The 26,220-nt window shown below is 40.4% G+C and overlaps 1 protein-coding gene across 2 annotated transcripts in view; it reads right to left on the bottom strand.

The window, feature by feature from the left end:
- Positions 1–212: 212 nt before the first annotated feature.
- EP300 (EP300 lysine acetyltransferase) overlaps positions 213–26,220 on the bottom strand; it is a 65,318-nt gene continuing 39,310 nt past the window's right edge. For both annotated transcript variants that reach the window (XM_075499946.1, XM_075499955.1), the window contains exons 14-31: positions 25,315–25,755; positions 24,597–24,785; positions 23,739–23,895; positions 23,058–23,176; positions 21,800–22,039; positions 21,143–21,231; positions 18,582–18,662; positions 15,986–16,042; positions 14,434–14,511; positions 13,261–13,328; positions 11,670–11,820; positions 11,173–11,319; positions 10,642–10,755; positions 8,741–8,906; positions 7,891–8,055; positions 5,646–5,807; positions 4,918–5,199; positions 213–3,604 (exon numbers count right to left, since the gene is read on the bottom strand). In XM_075499946.1, coding sequence (XP_075356061.1) covers positions 1,361–3,604; positions 4,918–5,199; positions 5,646–5,807; positions 7,891–8,055; positions 8,741–8,906; positions 10,642–10,755; positions 11,173–11,319; positions 11,670–11,820; positions 13,261–13,328; positions 14,434–14,511; positions 15,986–16,042; positions 18,582–18,662; positions 21,143–21,231; positions 21,800–22,039; positions 23,058–23,176; positions 23,739–23,895; positions 24,597–24,785; positions 25,315–25,755 — 4,950 coding nt within the window. In that variant the 3' untranslated portion in view covers positions 213–1,360. The remainder of the gene's footprint in view (positions 3,605–4,917; positions 5,200–5,645; positions 5,808–7,890; positions 8,056–8,740; positions 8,907–10,641; positions 10,756–11,172; positions 11,320–11,669; positions 11,821–13,260; positions 13,329–14,433; positions 14,512–15,985; positions 16,043–18,581; positions 18,663–21,142; positions 21,232–21,799; positions 22,040–23,057; positions 23,177–23,738; positions 23,896–24,596; positions 24,786–25,314; positions 25,756–26,220) is intronic.

The following is a 26,220-nucleotide window of genomic DNA, read 5'->3' on the forward strand; positions in this document are numbered from 1 at the left end:
GAATGCAGAGTTGTACCAAAAGTGTCCATTTAGAAGACTAATTATTACTCCACGTCCCTTATTAGAGATTTGCATTTTAAAACAGTCATATACATTAAATAGCTCTCCGACATCTAAATAGCGAACATTCAAAGTAGCATATATTCTGCTACCCCCACCATTTTAAGAACAAGCAACACATGTGGGAGAGAAGGGAAACATTAAAAACAGGCTGTCTGTCTCACACAGTTTATTTAACAATAGGTAATAAGAAATCAATTTTTAACAGTCTATACAGTGATCGAAAGTTCATATTTATAAGTAATCAACTTTAATTGCATGATTTACAACATTTGAGGGTTTTTTTTGCTTTCTATTTTCAAGTTTTACAGAAAGTGGAAGAGGATGGGGAAAGGGGCACAGGAGAGAGAAAGCAAGCATAAAGAAGAAACCCCAGGGACATTTTCTCAGGTTAAAATCATCCCCTTGGAATTGTTTCTTACCCTCTTTTTTATTTTTTTTCCTTTGTTAGATGTAAAAATAACAAAAAAAATTCTTTCAAGAAAACAGAAACCACAATATATATACTACATCCATTTGGCAGCTGCCCCTGTGTATTTGCAAAAATGTTGTCTTCTCTCTACATGTACAAATTATTTTAATACTTGAAGTTTTTTTTTTTTAAGTTCAGACTCTTGTATAGAAAATTCTTGGAGGACAAAAGTAGACTTCAGGAGGGGACTGAGTTATTTAATATTTTTACATTTTTCAAAGAATTGACATATTTCCAACCAAAGAGGAAAAGATTGGTATTTATTTTTATATATATATATTTATATATGTAACGTATTTTTAAAGCAACATTAACCCCTTTTGTCCTCCGGTTTTAGGAAAAGGTTCTCCTGTGTTTTTTTTGTTTTTGTTGTGGTTTTTTGCAGTGACATGAAGAAAAACCAGAATAGGGAAAATGTTTACCATCTGCCTCAGTAAATAATAACTATCAATATTACATATTTTCATTAATTTAAAAAAAAATAAAACCTATTGGAGGCATGAGTAGGGCATCCTTTGGTGAACAGCCAAAAGACCACCTGCTTCCCCCAACCTCCCCAACGCACACGAGGAAAAAAAAAAACCAAGAAAAAGGACTGGTTATGATTCCAGCCATAACAAAAATATATTCTTTGTACTCTACTGTCCCTCAGGTTCATTGTTGGTTGGAACTGCTGCAGAGTTCAGATGTGTTCCAGGGAAAAATGTTGTTTTAGCTAAGAAAGATTCAAAAAAATTTGTCTTCAGTACAAAAAGTCTTGAGAAAATAAGTTTTTTCTTTCTTTTTTTTATTTTTTAATTTTTTTGCTCCCAAAATGCTACAATGTGTCTAGTGTATGTCTAGTGTACTCTGTGAAAGGTTTGAATTCAAGTCTGAGTTCTCGGAGCTAAGCCCCAGTTCCGTGGCGCTTGTACCATGGAGGCCTGCCATGCCGGGATTGCTAGCAAGCTGGGAAAGCATTGCACTCTGGTCCGGGCTGGCAAAGTGCCCTTGATCCATGGGGTTAGCCTGGGCAGCTACCAGTCCTGGATGTGGGGAGCTGGTCTGCGGGGAGACGTGGTGTGGAGAAGGCTGAGGTTGCATCCGGGGGGACGGGCTGGAATGGGGGGGCTGGGACTGGGGCCGCGGTGAGGGTACAGGCTGCGGAGAACGCACTTGATTGGTGAGCGATGAAGGGAGCTGCTGGCCCTGTAGGTGCGGGGACTGGGCTTGATTGGGGAGCATGTGCTGTTGGGGGCTCATAGGATTGGGCTGAGCTGGGGACCCCATCTGCTGCTGAAGTAGCCTCTGCTGGAAAGCCTGCTGCAAACTGGCTCCTGTCTCTGCACTCATCGCCTGTGGAAGCTGGCTTATTTGTCCCATGTTTCCTTGCTGCATCTGCTGCATGTGATGCTGCATTCGCTGCTGCTGTTGCTGCTGCTGCTGCTGTTGGGGATACCCGACGCCCTGGGGCTGCTGAAACTGGTTGTGGTTGGCCATCCCCGGCCCCAGTGCTGGTCCTGCTCCCTGCTGCTGCTGTTGCTGCTGGTGGCGCTGCTGCTCAATCATCTGGTGCCGTCTCATCAGGAGGTCTCGGAACTGGGGAGCCATCCCCGAGTGATTCATATTCATCTGCTGCGCCTGAGGATTCATCGCAGACATGGCCTGCTGCGGCTGCTGCTGTGGCTGCTGCTGGGGCATGCTGGGCCTCTGAACTCCCGCTTGCATGGGGTTCATGTTCTGCATGGCTGGGTTGGGGTGCACCCCTCCTTGCTGCCCTTGCATGGCCTGCTGCGGCTGGAGACCCGGCTGACCCTGGGGGATGCCAGGCTGACCTGTCATCCCCTGGGGGTTCTGGGACCCCGCATACTTGGCAGCCCGCTGCTTGATGAAAGCGGCCAGCAGCTGAGGATTGGAGTGAAGGATGTTAAGCACCTGCTGCTGCTGCATGGGTGAGCTGGGAGACCTGAGAGTCCGCAGGAGGTTTTGTAAGGCTGCCTGGGGCAGAGGTGGTTGTTTGGGCTGAGCAGCGCCAGGTACTTGACCCATCCCTGGCTGAGGTGCCATATTCATCGGCTGACCTGGCTGGGCTACTGACATCATGGATGGCCTCTGCATTCCTGGCTGTAGCTGAGCTTGGGGTAAGCCCCCCTGCACCCATGGTGGCTGCTGCTGGATTCCTGCCGGCCCCATTCCTTGATCTATATGACCACCAGGACCTCTGCCCATCTGTGGAGGGTTCATTCCCATAGGCGGCATCTGGGGCATCTGGTGCTGAATTGGCCTTTGGAAGATCTGAACCTGTGCCATCTGACGCTGGGTCTCTGCTGCCCGCTGGATCTGCATGGCCATTTCCACTGCTGCTGGAGGAGGACCTTGAACTGGTGGTTGAGGTGGCTGGGGTGGAGTTGGAGGAGTCACCTGGCCACCTGCCTTGCCCTGGGACACAGCACTGGGGGGCTGAGTTCTTGGCATGGTGTAGGGTGGCATACTGTTGGGAGGTGCAGGTTGAGGCTGCGAGGCAGGCTGGGGTGGAGGCTGGGGTTGTGGTGTTTGCGGCGTTGGGGGCTGCTGGCCTGTTGGAGTTGTTGGGGTGGCTGGCGTTGGCGAGGGCAATCCTTGCTGCTGGCCTACCACACCTGTCCGCTGCATGCTTGCCATCCTCCTCCGGAGCATCTGTGCCTGTTGCAGGCGGTGCTGAAGTTGCTGTTGACGGAGCTTGTGTTTAATGTTGAGGCAGAAGGGCACCGGACACTTGTTCTCCTGGCAGTGCTTTGCATGGTAGCAGCAGAGAGCAATGAGTTGCTTGCAGATGGGGCACCCTCCGTTGGTTTTGCGTTTGCAGCCTTTGGTGTGTTGAACAACCCGTTTCATCTTCTGACAGGACGGCAGTGAGCAGTTGGCATTACGACACTGGCAGGCATGGACCAGAGACTGGATACAGCGCTGAATGCTCAGGCGGCGGGAATCACCAGGGCTCTGGGTGGTTGCAGTCTGCTGGTTGTTGCTCTCATCATCTAGACCAAGGCCTAATTTTTCCATCTTGTGGTCATGGTTTTTAGTGTTATAGCAGGTGATACACAGGTCATAATCCTGGAAAGACAACGAAGCAAGAGTTATCAGTGCTCCTGAAACTCCATACAATAAACAAATGATGTCATGCCACCTCAACAAATTCCTCCCAGTCTGTTCCAGGCAAATTGCTGCTCTAGGGAAAAATTTAATCTTTCACACCATGTTGAGGTACTAGAGAAGGAATAAATCCAAATTATAGCCAGGGAAAGTGTGTGGGCACAAGGGTGTCTGAAATCTACACAAATATATATGGCTTGAAAAACAAGTTTGCTCTGAGCTAGTAAGTCACACATTATTCAGCTGAACCAGAAAAATCCCTTTCTTTCCTGATAGGAAAGAAGAAAAAGGCCAGGAACAAATAGCTGCCCATCTGCTGCTGCTTCAAAAGAAGAGGGCAAGGGTGGCAGGAGAGGTACCAATTTTCAAGAAAGAAAGGAGAATGAAAGCTGCATTTTCAGTTTTCAGGCAACTTAAACAGCAGAGTGTACTGGGCAGAAGAATAGAACAGCATTTGCATTCTGTGAAAGCAACAGCACAAGAGTTTGGGCTCCATAATTGATCCAAGTCCTCAGGACTCATTAATCCATAGGAAATTTATAATTTATTTTCTGGTATATATGAGGAAATGGGAGCATCAAATTTTAATCAGAGCTTTTCAGAACTGAATCCAAGACAGTCATTTACTTCCAGCAGGCTAAAAAATTAAGTTACAAGCCAGATTCAAGGTTAGTCCAGCTTCTGGAGGGTTCAGCATTGACCCAGACCACTGAACTTGATCTTCAAACACACTGACTGGTATTGCAAACATTTCTGAAGACAAAAATGCTCTTTGCAGCATGCTACAGAAAGACAACAGGGCAGAGGAAGAGTCACCCAAGTATAGGAATCTGACTTCTAGCATAGAAAAACCTCTATGCCAGTAAACCAATGGAGAGCCCTATTTACAGAAATACTGCAGCACAACACTTCTGACTCTGGAAGAAGAAAGGATGCATTGCTCTTCAGAAAAATCAGCTGATCCTACCATTACAGCTCAAGCATTTACTACAGTTCCCAACTGCTTAAGCAGCAGCACCTTAAATGAACTACAGGAAATAGAATTCTACTTCTACTTTCAAGCTGTGGAGAACTGAAGACAAATCACACCAAGTAGCGGATTAGTAGAATCGCTTGTTACAGAAAACGTTTCCTCTCCTTTCTTTCTGAACTGCCAGAGGATGAGCTGTACAGATCTTTTTCCATCAGTTAATACTGACAAATTAGTTCAGGTAAAGAGCACTCTGGGCACAGAGATACGGGGACACAAGTAGGGAAAACTTCACCAAGCATACCTCACAAACAGTGCAGTGCCATCTGGTCTCCACATGATGCTTGCACTCGTTGCAGGTGTAAACAAAGCGGTCTTGGCTCTGGGTATGCAGTTCCACCAGCATGCACATGGTTGACCACTGAGCCCTTCGTAGTGAGGAGAACTCCAGGTGCTTGTCTCTAGCAAGGGTTAGGAAAGCATCACGCCCATCCATCAGGTCGCATGGAATGAGTGGGTCAGGCTCAACAATGGGGGGCAGGGAGTTGGCTGCAGGGCCAGCAATGAGACGGATGACAAAAAAGACCTGAAACGTAAAAAGACAATGCTAGAACTTACCAAGATGTTATGGTTGCCAAACTTCATTACAGAGCATACAATCCCAGGACCAACTAACACCTGAATGATGTGCCACCAAGGTGGTGTGCTTGTAAGGGCTGGGAAATTTCAAACCTCTGGGTGCCCTGCAGGTTCACCTTCTTCAGAAGCATTAGGTAAGGAACACTGGACTGAACAGTAACAGTAAAACTGTTGTGACAATCTAGACTAGGAAGTTCTGTACGGGAACAGTTGTATTTATCCCCACTGCCCTCGCAGCAAAGAGTGCCCAGACTTACTGGTAACTTGTCTGGTGTGCCACTCAATTTTCCAGCCAAACCTGTATCATTTACAGGGCACAACTCTGGAGTATCAAAGCTTTGAACACCTCTCTACTTAAGTAAAATACATATTTCTCATTCTATCAACTCTTACCTCCTTGTGCTTCTCCATAGTGGCATACAACTTTTGGGAAAGGTCATTGGACACATTGGGCATGCCAGGCTTTTTCTTATTGCCACGACTCAAGCTGCTCTTGTTCTTACTTGTCTTCTTATTGTTCTTCTTTTTGGCATTTTTGCTGTCTCCCTTGCTCACCTATTAATTTTAAAGGCATTTTGTGTCAGGTATCTAAGTCACACCACATCAGCATTTTATTACTTTCACATCTTCTATAACTGCAGGACAAAACACACTTTACAATAATTTACTCCGAAGACACTTACCAGGGTCTCCTGAAACATTAAATTAATTCCATTAGAATCACTCCAGAAGATATCAAGATCAGCAGTACATTGTTCTAAAAATATTAAAAGCATGAATGCTCAGGAGGTGCAAGGGAAACGTTATTTACTGAAACCTGTTTGTCTGCTATGGTTGAACACCGAAGAACCTCTTGGATAATCACAAAGGAGTTCAGCAAATGGCTTCTCAATGCAATTCAAAACTAAAAACAACTGAAAAGTACAAGTGATATTGCACTGACCAGAGGTGAGAAAGACTTAATCTGCCTAGATGTAGTTTGTTACAGCTCTCTGACAGATTTTTATTTAATAGACTGCATTAAACTGATTTTGATATGCAGCTGTTGTTCAGAGTCCAAAAGGCATTAGTAGTGCAATTTCTAGTATGCACCTTCTTCCTGTCATATCCTGCAACAGTCGAACAAAACAGGTCAGCTTAATTTCAATTATAATCAATTAGCAATGAACAGTTTATTCCTCTGTGCTTCTCAGAGGGCTGCTCAGAACACTACAGCATATGATGATCAAGGATCAAAGCAATTCTTATCCAAATAAGCATTTTTCCTAAGCTTAAAATAACTTTGTCAGGATGGAAATTTCCAGTGAACATGAATGACTATCACTTCATTTGAGAATACAGTTTATTATTGCCTCATTTTCAAGAAGTGAAACATGGGGTCAATAAAGAGTTGAAATTATTTTTAATAATAAAGGTTAAATAATAATATGCTGCAAGCTTCCCCCACCACAGGATTTTGGGGCCAAACTGCTGTGGGAGATCAACTGAGCATTGACCAACCTCACACAGAGAGCTAGGTCAGATTCCTCGCCACTGATTTCTGGTGTATTAGATGGGAACTCACAGCTATGCGAAGTGGAAACCAAACCTTTAAATAATACCTTCCAAAGTAAGATGTTAGTTAATGCAAGTTTGATATCAAGTTGCCTCATTCCCAGGTTACTCTTGCACTTAGTTTATTCAAAGTCCTCGAAAGGAGGCATTACAAAGAGCAGCGCAGGAGAACCTCAAATTCTAGTTTTAATGTTAAATCTAACTTTTTTGATCCAAAAGATCTTTTAGGAAAAAGATTAATTCTAAAGCCCAACAAAAAATCTAATAAGGTGACGAAGCAGCAGTGTTCAAACAGAGTTAACTAACAAGTACTACTGTGTGAGCAAAACTACTAACTTTATCATAGATTCACTACCCCTTCCATAAAAGCTCAGAAGATGCAAGGATGGGCAGATACATAAATTCTGCATCTGTTCATTTTCAAAGTTATTACTGAATTAAGAGGCATACCGGTTTTTGTTCTTTGTGGAATGTGAAAGCACAGTTTATTGCATGTTCTCCAAAAAAATTGCACAAGATACCAGCAAGAAATTTCTCTAGTTTAAAGTAGCCCAACAACAGTTCAGCAGTATTTTGTGCTTCAGATCATCAATGCCTTAAAGCTTTCTAGTAAAAAAAAAAAAACCCTATACTGAGTAAACTACTAAATCACAATGTTAATTTCTCAGAACGTTCTGCTAAGATTGGTATTATAACATCTAAGTTGGATAAAGAGTTAGCCAGTGTCCAAAAGCTAAAGCTTAAGGAAAAAGCTTCCAAGTCAGGCTGAGGTTTGCAGCATGAATGTTGATAATAACCGGATTTCAGCAGCAAAATATTCAACTAGCAGCTGTTTCAACCTAATTGACTTTGGTAATTAGTTGGGTTTATAGCCATATAAACAGCCACTGCTCATACGAATGTAGCTTAGTGGTATTTTAACAGCTCTAATGTATAAAATGTAAAATTGAAATTTATATTAGAGTGAAGCTAGAAAGGTGAAAAAGCCAGTTAACCAAAGTGCCTAGCCCCCCCCCCCTTTTTTAATTAGCCATACGTAATCACAACTTTGCATTAGGTCATGAAATACCAGAAGCATTCTTACATCCGTGCTTTCATTACTAGTGTTTTCTTCTCTCTTCCGTTCTTCTTCCTCTTGCTCTAGTTCCTTAATGCTCTCCTCTAGAACGTTAGGCCAGAAATCCCCTTCGAAGTAAGGTAGCTCTTTTGCACTTGTTAGACGATCTTCTGTTGCCTGCTTAAATATATCCTGAAAAAGAGCAAAACACTTGGTTACCACTATTACAAGTCACATAAAGGCAACCTTTTCAATAAGTGATAAAAAAAGGCACCAGCAGATCAAACAGAGGAGAGCTTAATATTTCAATTCATTTTATGAGAGCACATTCTAAGTGCAGATTTAACACTGCATCAGTTACAGACAGTTAGTCAAATGCATCTCAAATATTTCCGCTCCGAAGAAATAAATCATTACCATGTGCTAGACTTCAATATGCATACTTACCAAATGGGACAATATGATCACTATATTGTCAACACTAGCTGAAGTCCTGATAATTCCAAAGATTTTACATACTTCTTACCGTGTCAGCAGCCTAACTCTGCAATTTTATTTAACACAGGAATATTAAAGATTCCATGTATTTTCTTTGTATAAATGAAATGAGATTTGCTCTCTTTTACAGTATTCCTCAAGAATTTAGTTTGTTCTAAGGAATCATTTCAAATCTCTTGCTAGAATGATTTCAGAAGCTACATGCTTTGAAAAGGGTATCTTTTAACTCTTAAACTTTTAGTGCTCAGTTCACTTAAAACAACACAGTAAACTCCAAGAATCAGGCACAATGCGTAAGGCAAGGAAGAAACCAAGACAAGACTGGTCACACACACACCCTCCTCCCCCCACCCCCCCCCCCAACACACACTTAACAAACCTTGTAATCATGGACAATGCGCTCCGACACAGATTTGTCCAGCATCTTTTTGTACCACTCTTGAAGTCGTTTGGGTTTAGGTATCTTTTGATCAGGAGGATGGCAATGGAAGATGTAGTCATCTCCTTCACTAGGTGGGCATGCCCAGATATGTCCAGTAGTATACCTAGCATCATTAGACAAAAAAAAGTACATGTGGGCTCTGACGATTAACACTAGAGCTTGCTCTCCTCTCTGCCACGAGATGGAGCCACCACAAAGCTGGCTCGTGTTACCAGATGGACAATAACTCTAGCTCTCCAAGATTTTAATTCTAGTGTTCATTCCGGCTTCATTCATGCGATAGCATTACCATCTTTTCAATAATTTTTTAAAATTCAGCGCTGTATGTGGAGTCATTTATATAAAGTGTACACATTTTCCAGTCTAGATAAAAATCAAAGCCTGATATAGACCTGCAATTGCCACCTCCCAATTAACTAAGAAAGATGGAGACTAGGTACTTCAGTAGTAAAAGCCAGAATTCTTTTTCCTTGAGACAGTGCAGTCATTCATTATCTAGCAACATTTTAAAAACAGATTTACTTAAACACACTACTTGTTTTTCTACTGTAAATTCTCTGTTTTTTAACTTTGAGGATCAGTTTTAAAAGGTTTCACAATTATATCTGGGAATAAACAGTCACTGTCAACCTATGCTATTTGGTGTACAATCTAAGTACTATGAAGATGACATCCAAATAGTAGCAGCTGCAGAGAATATAATACTACAAAGATCACTTCTTCATCCTCAGTTCTTCTCTATTAGTTTTTGAAAAGAACTCCAGCAGGAGGAATAATCAGATCTCAAGTCAGAGAAAAGCAACCATCCTCGCCATGTTGAGAAACAGCTCTGCAGAACCCTACCCAAACCCTGGGAACTGCAGCCAGTTGTCATTCCTTCTGCCTGAGAAGGGAGAGATGATACTGCGTGACCAATATTGTTTTCCCAAAATGAGAACCTGATGTTACCCATTAGCACAGAAAACAGCATTAAGTAAAACTGAGGCCTGAGCTCTATGCAGCAATTTTACAGGTTAGAAAATACACAATAAATAAAGCAGAAAGAAGTCTAACGTATGCCTTTGAACTACTGAGGAATACTCACTGAGGTACCGAAGACAGCACCAGCCACCTCCGTTCTGACTCCCCTAATTTTTCTCATGCAAACTACTCTCCAACATAGTCCCTAACAATTTCTTCATGAATAACTGTCAAGCTACACCAGATACCTTTGACAATAGATTGATGTTTACTTCACTGCCTTTTCTACTTCAGTAATCATGGTCATTTAATTTCCACCTTTCTCATTTCTTCAGTTGTTCTGTGTTCTCTTTTTTGCTGTCCCAAGTATACTCTCCTCTTTCTCTTCTAACTTTTCAGTTTCTCACAATTTCAACTACTCATTCTATAAGAGATTTCTTAGTGGCCTTACACAGCTGTTAGAGTTAATCAGTACAGGCAGAATACACTTACCTTTCTCCTTATAAACATGGCTAAGAACTTAACTTGCCAGCCCAAAGGAATAACCTGATTAAAGCAGTGGCATTACACAAGGACTTCACTATCAACAAGCCCAGCAAGATTTTATGGTCCAGATAAAAAGGCTCACTTTTTCTACTTAGACTTAAGGAAGTTTTACATAAGTTTGGAAACCTAAAATAATCTGAAGCATAAGCCTCTCCTTAAAAGCCTGCGATCCCTTTTTGTCTTTTCTCCTTTGCAACTATACACAGTTGTTGCCAAGTTATTCTACCACCAGTTGATATTTAGGTACCATATTCTGCACAACAGGATGTAGTAATTTCATTTGCAATAAGAACACAAATGCTGCACAGAAGAAAACACTAAAAAAGACTTACCCTAGTTTCTTGACGTATTCTAGATATCCAATTAGTATTTCGTGATAGACAGCAGTCCTCAAGCATTTAGGGCGGAAGAAATGAACACTGTCAAGGTAAGATATATACACTCGCCTAAAAAAAAAAAGGCATGATGAGAAGCAGAGATTTCAAGGTAGTTCTACAAGTTTATTCACGTTATTTTATACATTTGAAGCATCCAATACAACAGCAATTTCAAAGCCTCTGATCCTAATTTATCTCTAGAAACTCAGCTTTCTTTTGGTATCCTAGCCTTGTTTCTCTAGAACTATGCAATCCCTTCCTTGAGAATACAGACAACTGATCCTTAAGGCAACACTGCCTGCCAGCCAGCATCCCCAGTAGTGACTCTAACTGACATACTCCCTACAGAAGCTACTTTGTTTCTAGAAGCTAGCAGCACTAAGAGTCTTCACAGGTGCAACACCGAAGCTCTACACAGAACTTCAGAAGGTTCACCCAACTGAGACACAGTTCCAAAATAAAATAAACTTTCATGCAGCTCCTCACCTTTGATTGGGTGGAGGACAGTCTGAGCCATACTCCTGTACATGCATCCCAAAGAAGCACAAGTCTACACCATCAATCTCTTCAAAGGCAAAAAGCGCTTTTGTTCGATAAGGGAAAGACTCAGCCATCTCTCCGCTGTCTACAAACCTGCAGGTTACAGAGGGTAAAAGTGGAATACCAAATATATTCACATATTAGAGAATACATGTCACTAGGCAAAGGCAACAATGATGAGGGCTACTGTAAGTGTAACTTTAGTGCAAAAGTTAAATGCTTACAGACTACTCAAAAGACAAGGCATCCACTTTTTACTATAAAAAAAGATGACACTCAGAACTAATTAATATGCTGCTGTAACATCTGTTTGTCAAGAACTGGTCAGTGGCGAGGTTTTGAATACAACAGCCTATTTTTAAAAAATAGTTACATGTAAGTAAATTCAAATAACTTCCGCCTCCCCCCAAAAGAAAGCAAAATTAGAAATGGAAAGAACATACCTTGCTTTCATTCCTGGTTTTACTTCGACAGTTTTGTCAGATGCATGTACCACCCTAACTGTAACCTCTCCTGCCTCAGGGTGATTCTGTCGTCTTAGGAAATCATTGACCCTGTTCTCCAAGAAGGTACCAAGTCTTGTAGCCGGTAACCCTGCAGGAGAAAAATACAGCTCTCTATATATACAAAACTGAACTGCTCGAATGAGATTTCTCTATTCAGATGTTAAATGAAAAGTGACTCTTAATGCATACAGTATGTTACCATAAATTAAAGCTTTATCTTTAATTATAGTTTTTACATTTTAATAATTTATTAAATAATTTATACATTATTTAAATGAAGAAAGAAATTGGGTTGAAATACAGATTCTATCTGTCTTAAAAGTCAATCACAATCAAGGCTCCTCCTGAATAGAAGCTATTAATTACTTAAACTGGATTACAAAACACTGCTCTCAGACATAGCTTCAAGAGCAGACATTGCATTTGGAAGTATATTCTGTCTATAAAGCCACACTAGCCAAGTTAGTCTCTCCACTTACCAAAATAATGTATTTTAATAATGGAAAGAACAACTAAATATAACTGTATCTGCAAGTAACGTAGTTAGAAGTTTCTAATTTTCAAACAATCTTCATACAAAAGAAGTACAAGCATAATGTTAGCAGACACAAAACCTAAAGCTGAAAGAGAGTTTGAGGGCTGGTGTAACAGGGCCTGCCTCATTGCTGTCCATTACTTCTGGTAGAGTTACCTATCTGCTGATCAGCTTTTCATTTTTCCAGTTTGACACCTTTCAGTAAAGCATCACTATACTACATTAAGTATGCAATACATACAGGTTGCTAGAAAAAAGCTGATAAAAACTGTAAAAGAACCCTAGTATTCTTCCTGTATTCTTGGTGAATCTAGGGAGTTTTGATTTTGGAAAAAGACTCAGATGTTGAAACCATTCCTTAAATGGTTTGCTGAATCTTGATCCCTGGTTGGTCAGGGATTTTTTTTTTTTTTTAATTTTATTTTTTTAGCAGAAATGTAAGTACTCACTATTTGTAAGAAGTACACCAACCTAAGCAGCTTCTGAAAGACTTATTTTGTCTATAGAACAGATGGACAATGACTGCACAAATTTCCTCCTACACTGCCTTCAAATCAGTTGCCTTGATCAAGAGGAAATGTCTATAGAGAGTTTTGTCACCAGGTGATGCAACCTTTATCTCAACCAAAGCTTTTAAGAGCAGCAGAGTCACGGTGACTTGAACACGTTATCAAAAATTTAAGTGAGACTGCAGTCACACAGCAACTATTTCCCGACGCTATTAATACTGCAATTGAGATAAAAGGATGTGTATCTTGCATTAGTAGTGCTCTAAAACAGTACGTTAACCCTCTACAACAGACTATTAACCAACGACAACACCTGTGAATGCAAACATTCTGAACATCACAGAACTGATGTTCAGAACTGACCAAAAGTATCCTCCTTTAACTCAAAAAACCTGAAATAAATGCAAAATGAGCATAAAAGCAACATCTTCCCCATTCTTAACAAATTATTTAAGATTTGTTGGTGCAAGTGTCAGAATCTTACTTTTAGCAGAGAATTTGTTCTCTTTCCTGGTTCGTCCTGTTTTCTTTAGGCAGCCATCACAGACAAAGCTGAAGCAAAATATGAGAAAGTGAAAAACCACCCCAAGTCAGACCATAAAGTTCCTTAGTATCTTACCATTAGAAGCAAAATCTTTCACCAGATCTTACCTGGTCTGGAAAATACCTTAACTGAAATTTGAAATAAAAGACAGCACAAAGAAAAGAACAGTGCCAGCAGAAACAGCCCAACTGTTTCAGAGCTGCAGAGGAGGATCTAAGCTCCAGGGGGTGCATCTCCTGTCAGTCACCCATGACACCACCTGCAAGCCCAGGAAACAGGGTCTCCACTGGCATGTCTAACAATATTGGCTTAAAGTATTCTTGGAACAAATAGTCTCAAACTGCTGTCTCTGATGAAGATGAGATATCACAACACACAAAGCAAAAGGCTGATTTTTTTCTAAACGCCCAAATACGCTGCAGCATGAAATGATGGGCAGATTCTTCCTCAGTTACAGGATGTCTACCCTCTTCTGCAGCAACGTGGATGGGACAACAGAATGGTAAAAGTCATAGCTTTCTTGTCAAGAAAGGGAACATTTAAGCTCTTACAGAGCTTTATCTACATATAATCTATCAGCTTTTTTAAAAGGCTTTTAAAGCAATCAGAAGAAAACCCAGTATGTTGATCAAGAACTATGGAGTATCTAAAGAACACTAGATTGTTTTTCAGATTTAATCTGATCACCAAGGTCATAAAAGTGAATTCACCTGTTAAATTATTTAGTTGTTACAAATTTTTTTTTGAAGATGACAAAACAATACTATTTGTGCAGAAAATAGATCAGTATGAAATTGTTAATAGAACTAAAAACATCTTTTCATGAAGGACTAGTATCTTTAAACATAAAACGCTGAAACGTAAGGCTGAAAGGCCCTCTTCCCAACAAAGGAATGTTAAAAACATTTGAGATTAGAAACAACTTCACACACAACACAGTAAGATATGATGTCTAAATTTGATGTTACCCTATAGATTCTGTAAAACTTTCAGGTGGGAATGCAACTTCTTCCATTAGACACGCTTTTAAATACAACCAATATAAGGAAGTTTACGCACTAACTCTAATAAATCTATCATATACTCTCTACTTAAGGAGGAGAAAGTCCTCACCCAGAAGGCCAGATTATCTCATTATGAAGAACACAGATCTGGTGCATTTTTCTTCCACACTCTATACATTCAACAAATCTGCAGAAGGAAAAAAAGGGGGAAGGGAAGCAAGGTTAGTAGCATCATTACTTGCTTGTGTATTTTGTAATATTTTATTAGAGGAGTTCTAGCATTTAGGCTCTTGAGCCTATTTAACATAGAGGGCACATCTATGCTGAGAACTGCCTCCAGAATGAATTAAGAATCCGTCAGCTCAAGTCAGGTAGACTATGCAGGGACACATTATTATTATTATTATTATTATCATTATCACCATTTGCTTGCCTTACTGCCATCCACTTAATTAATTTTTTAAAGTGAAGCCCTTCTAAGGATAAAATCTGTAAACTGCTTGTTGCTATAATGAAGAGGGGAAAATTGATTCATAGGTGTCAGAAGCAACGAATGAGGAGCAATACTTGGCTGTTAGTTGCCCCACTATGCTTGAAGCCTGGGGTACATTGCAAATATACTGCAGAAAGGTGGGAAGGAAGAAAATAGAAGCAATATCGAAGTCACTTTCAGAAGACTAGCAGAGATTTAAGGACAACTGAGGCAAGTGATATGGTCTACTTCACAGATGTTGGTGAATATAATTCTCCAAAATACCTAAGGTTGCTTCATGTATCAGGACAATCTGACTCCTTTTGAACATGTCTATTTATAAGAGTCTGAGACTTTGAATGAATAGCGGTCATTTAAGTAGAGCATACGGTATCATACTGTAAATTAGGCTTGTATTCTAGCGTTAGCCTGTATCTTCACTATAACAAAGGGAAAGAAAAGTTATGAATCAAGTTACTATTCTCTCCTTCCCACAGCCCTTGTAAAACAGAAGAACTGGCTGACCCTTATGCCCTTACAAGGATGGTGTAGGAAGAATACATATCCTTTTTGCTCATTCATTTGAGAATGAAGATAATGTTTGCAGAGTAGCAGCATAGGTGTATAATGCAGGACCATGTAAAGTGGCTTCAAAAAACCCTCAGAATATAAAGAAAAGCAGTCAAGTCACCATCATCTTAACTTTACTGAACATCTACAGTTCTGCTTCCAGAGCAGCATAGAAAACTGGTTGATTCAAATTTAACAACTTTTCCTTCTCCTACAGCTGCCCGTAAAATATGACAACTAGAAAAGCCAACAGCACCAGAAGAGCTACTGCCAAATGACTCAAATCAGTTCTAAGATTTGAGCATTTGCCACAACAGGGTTTCAAAGCAGAGTTATCTGCATTCATCCTTCTGTTGAATCAACTTTCAAGACAACAAAATACAATAATTTTGGCCCATACATACAGCATTATGTATTTCTTAAGTAAAGCTGTGGTGGTTTGGGTTCTCAGGACAGAATGCCAGATATGCTGCTTACTGAGCAGCCCCTGCCAGCTAACAGAGCTACATGAAATTTGGAACACATTGAAAAACAAAGCTGATGGTGAATGAGTAACATGTCTTTTACAAAATAATTATAATGAAATGAGGATCATTCAAAGTGTGACAGCATTACTTACAGTTCAGGGTCCAGTGTATCGTTTTTCCTTTTTGAAAACTGTTCTTTGTTTATCGTGCTACGGAGAAACAGGCAATAAAACTCAGTTTTAACACAAGACAACATACATTCATGCCTTACCACGCACATCCACACACTAAGACAAAACTTGCAAGCAGATTTTTTTAAACGCTTACTGGCACTACAAGGGAAGGAGTTGTATTTTACAAAGTGACAAGACAACTAAAGTATACGCTACCTTTGACTCTGCCTGTGGAAAACATTCTTTTCTATGGAACAATAGCTTGTAGAGAGCCACCTCACTCCCTTATTCAGTTTTACTACAGGATAAACGGTAAAACTTGCTGACATTCAAGTTTTGGACCAGTCTGATCAGTATTTCATAGTGAAAGGACTATTTGATATGCCCCTCTGATATTCTGAAGGCAGTGAATTCCAATTATCTTTGATTATCAAGAAAGGTAGGTTATGTTATTTCAGATTCCCCTAGCCCTCCTCCTAGATTAACTTCAAAGGATAAATTTCAGCTTCCAAATCCTGCAACCCCAGCCCAGCCATTACTCCACGCTATCTTTACCTTCCCTACAGCATTTGCAAGGCTAGAAATTCCATCCTTTTGACAGTGAAGTCCCAGTTATCTTTTACACCAATCTAGTTCAAAATAGTCCAGAACAGTCACACAAGAATACCCAGATCTCTGAGAATTTACCCCAAAGAGGGTGCTGTATAACATGAGAAGATCAGTACATGCCTCTCTGAGAAGCAATGAGGGACTCAATCCAACTTGCATGAGGTGCATTAACCTTCCTATCCTTTTATTTCAGTGTTTACTCTGAATAGTGCCACCTGCAGAATACTTCAAGCTCCTTATCAGATAAATGAGGAAAAGTTCAATCTCCCAATTACCTCAAACTATTATTATAATATGGTGAGTAGAACTGTAAACAGGACCTGAGATATATATTCCTAAGCTTTTTTGCTTTTGTTCATTTTAACTTCAGCTTGTGGGAAGAGAGGAAGGGAGCAGGATGTCTGTGCCCCAGTAAAATGAGTTCCTAAAAGAAAGCCTGTAAGCAGGCGAGAGAACATTCAAAAGTGTACTTGCTCCTCACGTGCAGCCTATAGCCTCCATTTTCACTGCACAACAACCAAGCACTTAAACCAGCTACGAAAAAGAATACCAGGAGCTGGAAGTACCTTCTTACCATTGCTTGTGTTCAAAGAGCTTTTCGTTGTTTTCATTATTGGAGGGGAAAAAAAAAAAAATTGTATCTAGCATCTGTGTTTCCAAATCTAGTGTAAAAATCAAAAGCACTCTATGCTGCCTTCTACCCTGACTCAAACGTTTGTGGCAAACCATTCCAACTTCTGTGTATGGGAAAGATCATACTCTCTCAGCAACTAAACAAAAATTTATAAACAAACTTGAATATATTTGATGTTTGTTTACACACAGATTTACATGTATATAGACACTTGCTTCTCTTGTGAGTACTTCATATCCACATCTCATATTAACAAAACTGGACAATATTGATTAAACTTTGGGTCTTTGCTTCTACTAGAGTAGTAATCCATACTATCCACAGGGACATGGCCCATTGTACTGACCAGCATATGAACATTATTTCTTCCTTTTTCCTTCCAGAAAGGCAGATGCACTCTTACATCTTCCCAAGCCCCAATGGATTCTTTCACTACTGTTCTAGATACATCCATCAGCACAACCAGGATTTGGTAACATGCTGCTAAAGACAACTTCTACTTCCAGTGAAAGTTAACTCAGTTTGTCCAGTTACCAACTTCGACAGCTCTCCCCCTGGCTTCAGACTTTCCTAAGTTCCTCACTTGCTTCTACCTGCGGTGTTCCTGCAATGCCCTCCCCAAAGAGCTTTCTTCAACAGCTCAAAGAGTAACTGCTTGGCACTCATTTGTCCCTCAAGGGCTTCCTTAGCCTCCCAAAATTCTGTTTCAAGATTTTTTGGGGGAGGTGTGAGGAGGGTACAGCAGAATGAAAGATTGTCCCAACAGTTTGCCACCAGCATGGAAAAGGCAAGTAAATCCACGCACAGCCTTTTACTGTGATCTCAACAACTGCACAGCATTTCTCATAAGCAGATGGCGCTCCAACAGTAAAATATTTGTATGGCAAAAGGAGGTTGCCTGCTTCTGATTTGGATGAAAACCAATCTGAAGTTGAATACAAGTTTAATAGCATAGCCAGCCTATAAACAGCATGGTACGTTTGACCATTTCAAACTATGTCTGTCACCTGCAGGCATGGTTATTTTTCTGCAGAAGAATACTTTCATATCTTTTTCAGGGAAAAAAAGCGATTCCCTTCTTTCCCTTCTATTGGTATAGTTGCAATTTTAAGCACTAAGTGCTTATTTTTCACTACAGTTCAGTCAGTCCAGATTTTAAAGAAAAAAATCTACAGCATAAGTCCAGGCTTTTATGAAGAACATCCAGTCCACCTTCTACTAGCCTACAAACAGCAAGGGTTACCTAAAACTAAACTCCTTCCCTTTGAGAAAGCACTATAGACCATGATACAGCTTATGAATACACAGCCCAAGCAAACACAAATAACTCACGTTTGAGGTTGTGATGGGTCATCTCCCAGAGAAACGCTCTCCCCTTGGATTTCATTGAAGCACTTCTCACAGAAATGATACCTGTCAGCAAGAAGGCCATATTTGGGTGAACTGCTCCGTCCACACAACACAGCCCAAGTCAAGCAATGGAGCCACCAATCACAGCAGGCCAAGGAAGGGACAGGAGCAGAGAGCAGTCATCAACGGCGACAAGGATATTCAATGATGCAGATTTATGGGCCCCACATTGTGTTTGGTTGGTTTGGGTTTTTTTTGGTTTGTGTTTTGTTTTGTTTTTTTTTTTTTTTTTTTTTTGCGCAATCAAAGCCAAATGCAGACAAATGACAAGCATGAAGGAGAAATAAAAAAAATAACACACACGAACAAAGAAATGGGGGTTTGCAGGACAAAAACAAAAACACAGAAGCAAGACAAGACAACACAAAGCAGAAAGCCAAGGCAAAGCACAGATTAGCATTAAATCTCTCAAATGAGTTCACAAGCAGCAAATGATTAAAGCAAATTAAACAAGAGTATTCCATTTTAGCATACCCATACCCTCTTCATTTTAATAATCCATGCCACGTACAGCAAAGAATTAAAATGAGAAAGGGGAAAGAGCAGAACGAAGGAAGAACTGCTACTCTGACTTGTACATCAGCACAGCAGTTCTTCTGGCAAGAGGATCTGTAGGAGATCAATGGAAGAGGGATAGTCTTCCATCTTAAATGTATAAATGCTGAAAGGCCACAGGATTCTCTCCCACTCGAAAGGGAAAGCTAAACATCAGAAGCTTAAAGAACAGTAAAATCTGTCCTCAAAATCTTACAGACATTAATTACAGAACTGTCGAACTGTATGTTAACTAAATACCTGACACTAGCTACACACATAATGCTTTACATCTATATGATTCTGCCATAGCCCAGTTTGAGTGTAGAACAGTCCAGGTATCAATACAGTAAGCATTACAGAGAAAGATTTCATTTACACTTGAATAAATAGCGATTAATTCAAGATTCTACCCCAGCCCTCAAAATGTTCTAAAATTGTGGCCCCTCCATTACTAAGGCATGTTAATTGAGTGCACAAGACATCTAAAAATAAAAAGAAATAAAAGAAAATTCAAACAAGTCTATTATAAAGCCACACAAACCAACACTATAGCAGCTGTTAAGCTAAAAAAAAAAAAAAAGGTCTCATAACCCTCTCTCCCAATTTTCATCTGAGAATGCAGAGAATAGTACTTCTGGAATTGCACATTTCATTCTATAGATATATATGCATGTGTGTATAACACAATTTACAAGTCACATGTATGCATGTGTTACAGTGCAAACATTCCCTTCTAATGTTTGAAAACATGTAAAGCATGTCAGATTTTTGAGTAAGTCTTTTAGTCCATCTAGTGCTTGCCCACAGATAAACGTAAGCAGAAGATACTGACTTACGATAATGAAAGCTCTATGCTAAGTAAGTCTAAAACAACAATAGCTATTATGGGATACTATAAGCTTATTTTCTACTTCTTCACTCCTAAAAACCTCCATTCACTGCTATAAACCTTTACAAAGCCTAAGAAGGTTAAGATATAACTCCTGTAGCTCTTTGGTTGCTTTCACCTGACCAGGTGCTTAAGAAAACTACAATTCTTGCAAAATCTTCATGGCTTTCAGGTAAAAGCCTTAGTAGTTTTGTTGTTTTGGGGGTTTTGTTTGCTTGTTTAAGGTGTACAGAGAGCAGGAACTAAACTGACGGAGGTGACAGAGTTTGGAGGTACCAGCCCTCTGCTCTACCAGGTGCACTGTGGTGACAGGCCAGGGATATGGGAGCATTACAGCATGTATTTCCCTGCTTCTTCCTGCCTTGCTTCCCCAATTGGCAAAGAGACACCTAACAAGAAACCTTCTTTCAGAAGTCAAATAGGTTTAAACCCTTTAATAAACCCGAAGTCAAAAAGAAATATTCAAAAGAGCTGCAGAAGTGACAGCACTTTACACAGCTGCTGACAGCTACTGCAAGACAGCTCCCTTAAGGAAACTTGGGGAGGAAAAAGCAAGCATCAATCTACTGAAGATCTGAATACACAAATCTTCCAACAAAGATTTGCACCACAAAAATAAGTTTGCTCTTCAGTGTTAACGTCATGAGAAAAACAAAGACTTGCCAAGTATAATACGTATTACAAGCATTAATATACTTGCTGCATAATTTACTCAGTGTTCTGCATGAAAAATACTGCTGCATGGTAGGAAGCAAAAGACAACAGACTTGTATATATGATTTGTAGATAACTGAAGATTTAATTAACCGCAGGATAAAAATTTAATAAAACATCACGTTTCTGCAAACAAAAGAGGAAGAGCAAAGACTGCAGTGAACTTTTGCAGAAAGAAATCATTAACACACAAGGTAAGCTATTCAAGGGCACTTCCAGCAAATTTTTATCTTAAAACACAAAGGTGTACACATATAAAGAGGGTGTATATGTAAATACATGCATGCCTTTTACCAGATTGATTGCAGCATGCACAAAACTGCACCAAGTGAGTTTTCCTTACCTGTTCTGGTAACTGTAGTAAGTGGCATCTCGAGGGATTGTGCATAGCTGTTTGCCATAGCAACACAAAGTCTGTGGCGAGAACTCCAACTGCAAAGAGGAACGGGTCATCTTAGTACTCATATGTGTTTTCACTTGCTCTCCATGGGAAGCAAGTGTGACCCAGACAACAGTCATTTCCACTTTATTCTGTGCACAGATCTCAGAGTACAGCAAGTCTATGAAGTGCTAGTCCTAAAAAACGTTCAGCAATCTGTTATTCTCAAGTTAGCTCTTCTCCGAAGATGGAAAGCATATCAAAACAAGACAATGGAAATACACAGTCTCAATATACAGTGAAATAGAGAGCACTTCTTCTGCAGTAACAAAACCACATCTGTTTAATTTGCAACAGCAAACGGGTTCCCCCTAATAAAAATAAGCCTTAGTTACTGACTTTTTCCCCCACACGGGCTTATATATGAACAGATGATTTAAGCACTAGATAGAATTAGAAGATCCATAAAAACCTCAAAATCAGATTAGTCGGGATTACTAAATCCTGGTAAACTTTCAAAATTTTTGACACACCGTAACTGCTAACAATTGCAACTGCTGTATTTTTCCCCCCTTCAATACCAGGAAGCAAGCAGCAAACTAAAAATATTTATTTTCTTACCTTTCTTCCACAGCAATAACCAAGGCTCTGCATAACTGGGTCAATTTCCTGCTCAAACACTTCTGCCAGTTTGGAACAGTACTTATACACCCGGGATGTTTTGCGGTTATACAGCCAGGCATTATTGAACATGAGCCAGATGTCATCTACATATTGCCACGGTTCCTGATACTGTCCTGTGTCTAGCTTCCTCTTGATAGTAGAAAGGTCCATGGGGTTCTTCACTATGTCAAAATAATCCTGCAAGAATACGCAGCGTATCAAAACACTACTTCAGAACTATGCTGTGACATGACAGCATGTGCATTCTCAGCATATAAATTCTTCTGCAGTACATCAAGAAAAACAGGTTCTTCCCTGACTCAATCGTCAAACTGCTTGTGACATACAATGAAATCTCTAAGCAATACCATTTCACTCCCCAGTGCTTCCTTTTCATTATTCCTTCATTTCTCAGGCTCTATTGCTCTTCCACTCCTGATGAAATAAAGCCACTCTAATTTTAGTCAGCAATACAAGTATTACAAAAAGTAGGAAATGGCAATGTTTTTGCAGCCACTGTGATCTGAGGATATACACAAGAGCATTAATAGAAAGTGACTGTTTTTAGTAGACCAGACAACCTATTAAACAAAAACAACTTTATTATATGATAAAAGATATCATGTTTCCTCTAGAGAATGCCTTTTTCCAATCCTCCCAGCAGTTATAGAATCACTTTTCCTACAAAAGTCCTCAGAATATGACAGCCAATTGAGAGCTTGTTAAAGAATATTAGCAACATTTATGCCTGCTTATAATACAGCAGGCCTTGAATTTTTGCTGTATCTATCCTAAAAAAACCCACACCAAAACCAAACAAAAAACCTTCCAGGCAAAAAAATGCTGCCCAAAGCACCTAAGTAGGACCTGTATGTATATATATTTGTGTATAAATAGTAAACTTGTGTGGTCAGTCCAAAGAGATTAAAACACAGATCCTTGAAGGATAGCAATGTCTTCTGAAGATAATTCTAAAACAAGCAGAAAATTCAACCTAAACAAAAACTAAAGGTTGAATAGTCTCCTCTTTGCTTTTAACAGATTAATAATAATTGATGGATTTTTTTTTTTTTAAGTGGTCTTGATCTGCTTAACTTCCCACATATTCAGCCAAATTTTATATATGATGAGAAACACCTATGGACTTAAGCCATTCTCAAACAGGTATGTTATAACATAGTAGTTTTGAATTAAAGTATCTTGCTAAGACACTCACAGGAATTCCCAGTAGTTGGGGATCCACTGGCTGTCGAAATGGAAGAGACTCTGGATCCTGACGGTAAAGTGCCTCCAGTGTTGGCATAAGCGCCTGCCGCAACTCTTCTGGCTTGAAAACTTTTGAAAAACAATCAACATAAGAAAGATAGCAGAAACAGCTGTAAGGAAGAAACCTGCTGGAAAATGTGAGGTCTGTGGAAAAAGACTACAGACAATGGGTTTAAGTTACTTAGCATGGCTTGTTTATCCTCTGCATCAATGAGTTCTGAGGAGGGTATTAAAATGATCACCTGGACACAAGGAGATGGCCAAAATATTAAGAAGAATCTTGTTTTTATCATAGGAAGACAGTGCTAAGTTTAACAGAGCGTGTTTACATTCCGAATATGGCCCCGCTCTGAGGTCCCAAGAAAAAAATTGTCTAGAAAATCTGTAACTGAGGAGTATTTCAAATCTCCATTGTATTGACAATTTTACTAAGGCTTAATGTCTAATACTAAAAAAGAACTTGCCCAAAGCCAATTAGAAGCACATGTCTTATTAGACATTTTTGTCCAAAAGCCACAAAGAACAATCCATATAAGCCTACTGAGTACCAATGAAGAAAGCTCAGGTTTTTTTCCCTGATGATTTCTCTAGGGAGATGTAGTGAATTTCAGTCAACACTGTTCCTGCTTACTTTTTTTCTTAGACTGCCCAGCTGCTGGAGAAGACTGAGTAGCTGGAGTAGTAGGTCTTTCCTCTCCCTCTGGTATTTCAGTCTTCACTTCAGATTTCTTCTCTTCTTGTTCCATTGGGTCTGGTTTACACTCCTCCACAACTGGTTCCACTTTAACCTGGAAAGTAGTTTGGAGCCTGTCACTTAGTCTCCTGTGAAGTCACCCATCCATGTTTCTGTCCTTTAAACCTACCTGCCATCCTGCCCACCATTCTTCCCTAGGATTAAGGGTATCTTATTTTGTAGTCAAAATTTGCCTTAAACTTGAGCAGATGTGCTAGAACGCATCTTTAAACATTGCAGTAGTAGCAACGATGAGATGCTAACCAGTTCTGAGCTGCAAGTAGACACACAGGTAGTCATCCAGCTCTTCGGGCAGGTCTGACAGTCTCCTGTATACCGGGGCTGCCAGGGTGATGTTGCCGGCAGCCACACACCTAGCTGTCCTCAGTGACAAGTTGTCAGAGCCCGGTAAAGCAGCCTATCATGTACATATCCACTCTTCTAACATTTAACAGCTGCCAATAACATCTGAAGGACTGACCTGAGTGCCCTCTTACATTGGCATTTACCAAAGAGCCTCACAGCCGCAACCACATTATCGTGGTCCTTCCTGTGGCCACTGGCTTCTACCACCATTTCACCTCAAAATAGAGACCCTTCTTTAGGAAGAAGTAGAGGAAGACAACAAGCAAAATAGCAGCAGCAGGTAGCACCTACAGCTCTCATTAAACTCTGGAAGAAATGGCTTGCATGGAGACAGAAAGCATCTAGCAGCACAAGATAAAGATATTCTACCCAACAGCTGGCCAATCTCACCTCAGTTTTCTCCTCCATTTGCAGCTCTGTTTGTTCTGGTTCCCCTTCATCTGTTTTAATCTCCATTTTCACCTCCTGCAAGGGTGGCTGTTGCTGCTCTGGAACAGTCTGCTGAGAGTTCACCTCTGTGCTGCTGGTGGATGGGGGGTTGGATACCTGCCCGTCAATGCTTACGGCTGGCTGTGAAAGCTGAGGAAACAAAACTCACATTACAAGCAGGCTTCTAATGAACTTATTTTTCTTTCTTTAATCTACCTTTTACTCATACTATGTTTCCACCAAGTTGAAATGCACTCTAGTCCTTCTACTTGCTTCACCTGTGGAACATACTACTGTACAACTCCAATTACAGAAAAACATGCAACAGAAACATGCACTGGAAGGCCTAGTATAGAGAAAATTACATACTGTTTCCCTGTTGTACACCACCACCACGCATATGTAGATGTAACTAAAGACCTCATCCATGTTTCACAGTTAATTTCAAACCATGCAGTAGAATTCTGAAAAATACACCCTCTCCAGAAACACCAGATGACCTATAGACTTGTCTGGATGCAAAAAGTTACCTCCCAAATGCAATAAAACCTATTTTGATATTAAATACACCAGGAGGTACCTCCATTATCAGAGACTCACACAGAAATGAAGACCAACTGAAAACTAAACCTTACACTTAAACATTTGCAGGGAAAGCACAATTAAAGTATTTCCTTACAGGTGTTGTGGGGTGCTGAGGCTGCAGTGGTGCTGTTGGTGTGGGAACAGATGCAGTCGTGCTCTGCTGTGACAAGGGTTGCTGCTGTTGCTCTGCAGAAGGGGTAACTGGAACTGGAGGCTGGACTTGTGGAGGCAGCTGTGCCTGCGGAGGCGTTGGAGTCTGCCTTTGAGGGGGGTGCATAGTTTGCGACTGTGGTCCAGGTGGCATTGCCTGAGCAGCAGGTGTGGGGGCAGTGGTGGCAGCTGCTGCTGCCTGCTGTTGCTGTGATCCCAAGCCTGGGGGCGTGTGGTGAGGTGTTGGGGTTCGACTAGGTACTGGAGAAGGAGAATTTCGGTGCATGGGAGGCTGTGGAAGAGGTGGGCAGTGAATATGGCTCCCTTGAGAACCTGGAGCCATTGCAGGAGAATTCACAGGACAGGAAGCGCTGGTCATTTGTGCCTGTGGGAAAACACGTACATTTGCAATGACTTGAAATAGAAAAAGGAGAGGAATTACTGTTAAATGGCAGCTTTCCCACAGTTACTGGCATGCTTTTAAAAATGTGACAAATTATCTGCTGGGTTTTTTTTTTTTTTTTAAACTATTTCAAAAGCAGAAACCGTCTATTCAGTTTATTTTGCTCCACACGAACATAAAGCTGTTTTAAAATGTATTCAGCTCTAAAAGAGACATTTCAATAGAATAACTTATACTTATTGATATGTTTAAAGAATGGCACACCTACACTCCCAGTTTGCAAAACATTTCTTTCTAAAACTGCAGATTTGTACATCCTGAATATGGGACAGTGCACCACAGTGAAAAATTGCAAATACACGTAGTGTGCCCATGCCCCCACCCCCAAGACTAGAAACTGAATTTATCATCAGAAATAAGTACAGCCATAACTGTACCATTACGAGA

The sequence above is a fragment of the Mycteria americana genome, chromosome 1, assembly GCF_035582795.1.
Source record: "Mycteria americana isolate JAX WOST 10 ecotype Jacksonville Zoo and Gardens chromosome 1, USCA_MyAme_1.0, whole genome shotgun sequence".
Lineage (NCBI taxonomy): Eukaryota > Metazoa > Chordata > Aves > Ciconiiformes > Ciconiidae > Mycteria > Mycteria americana.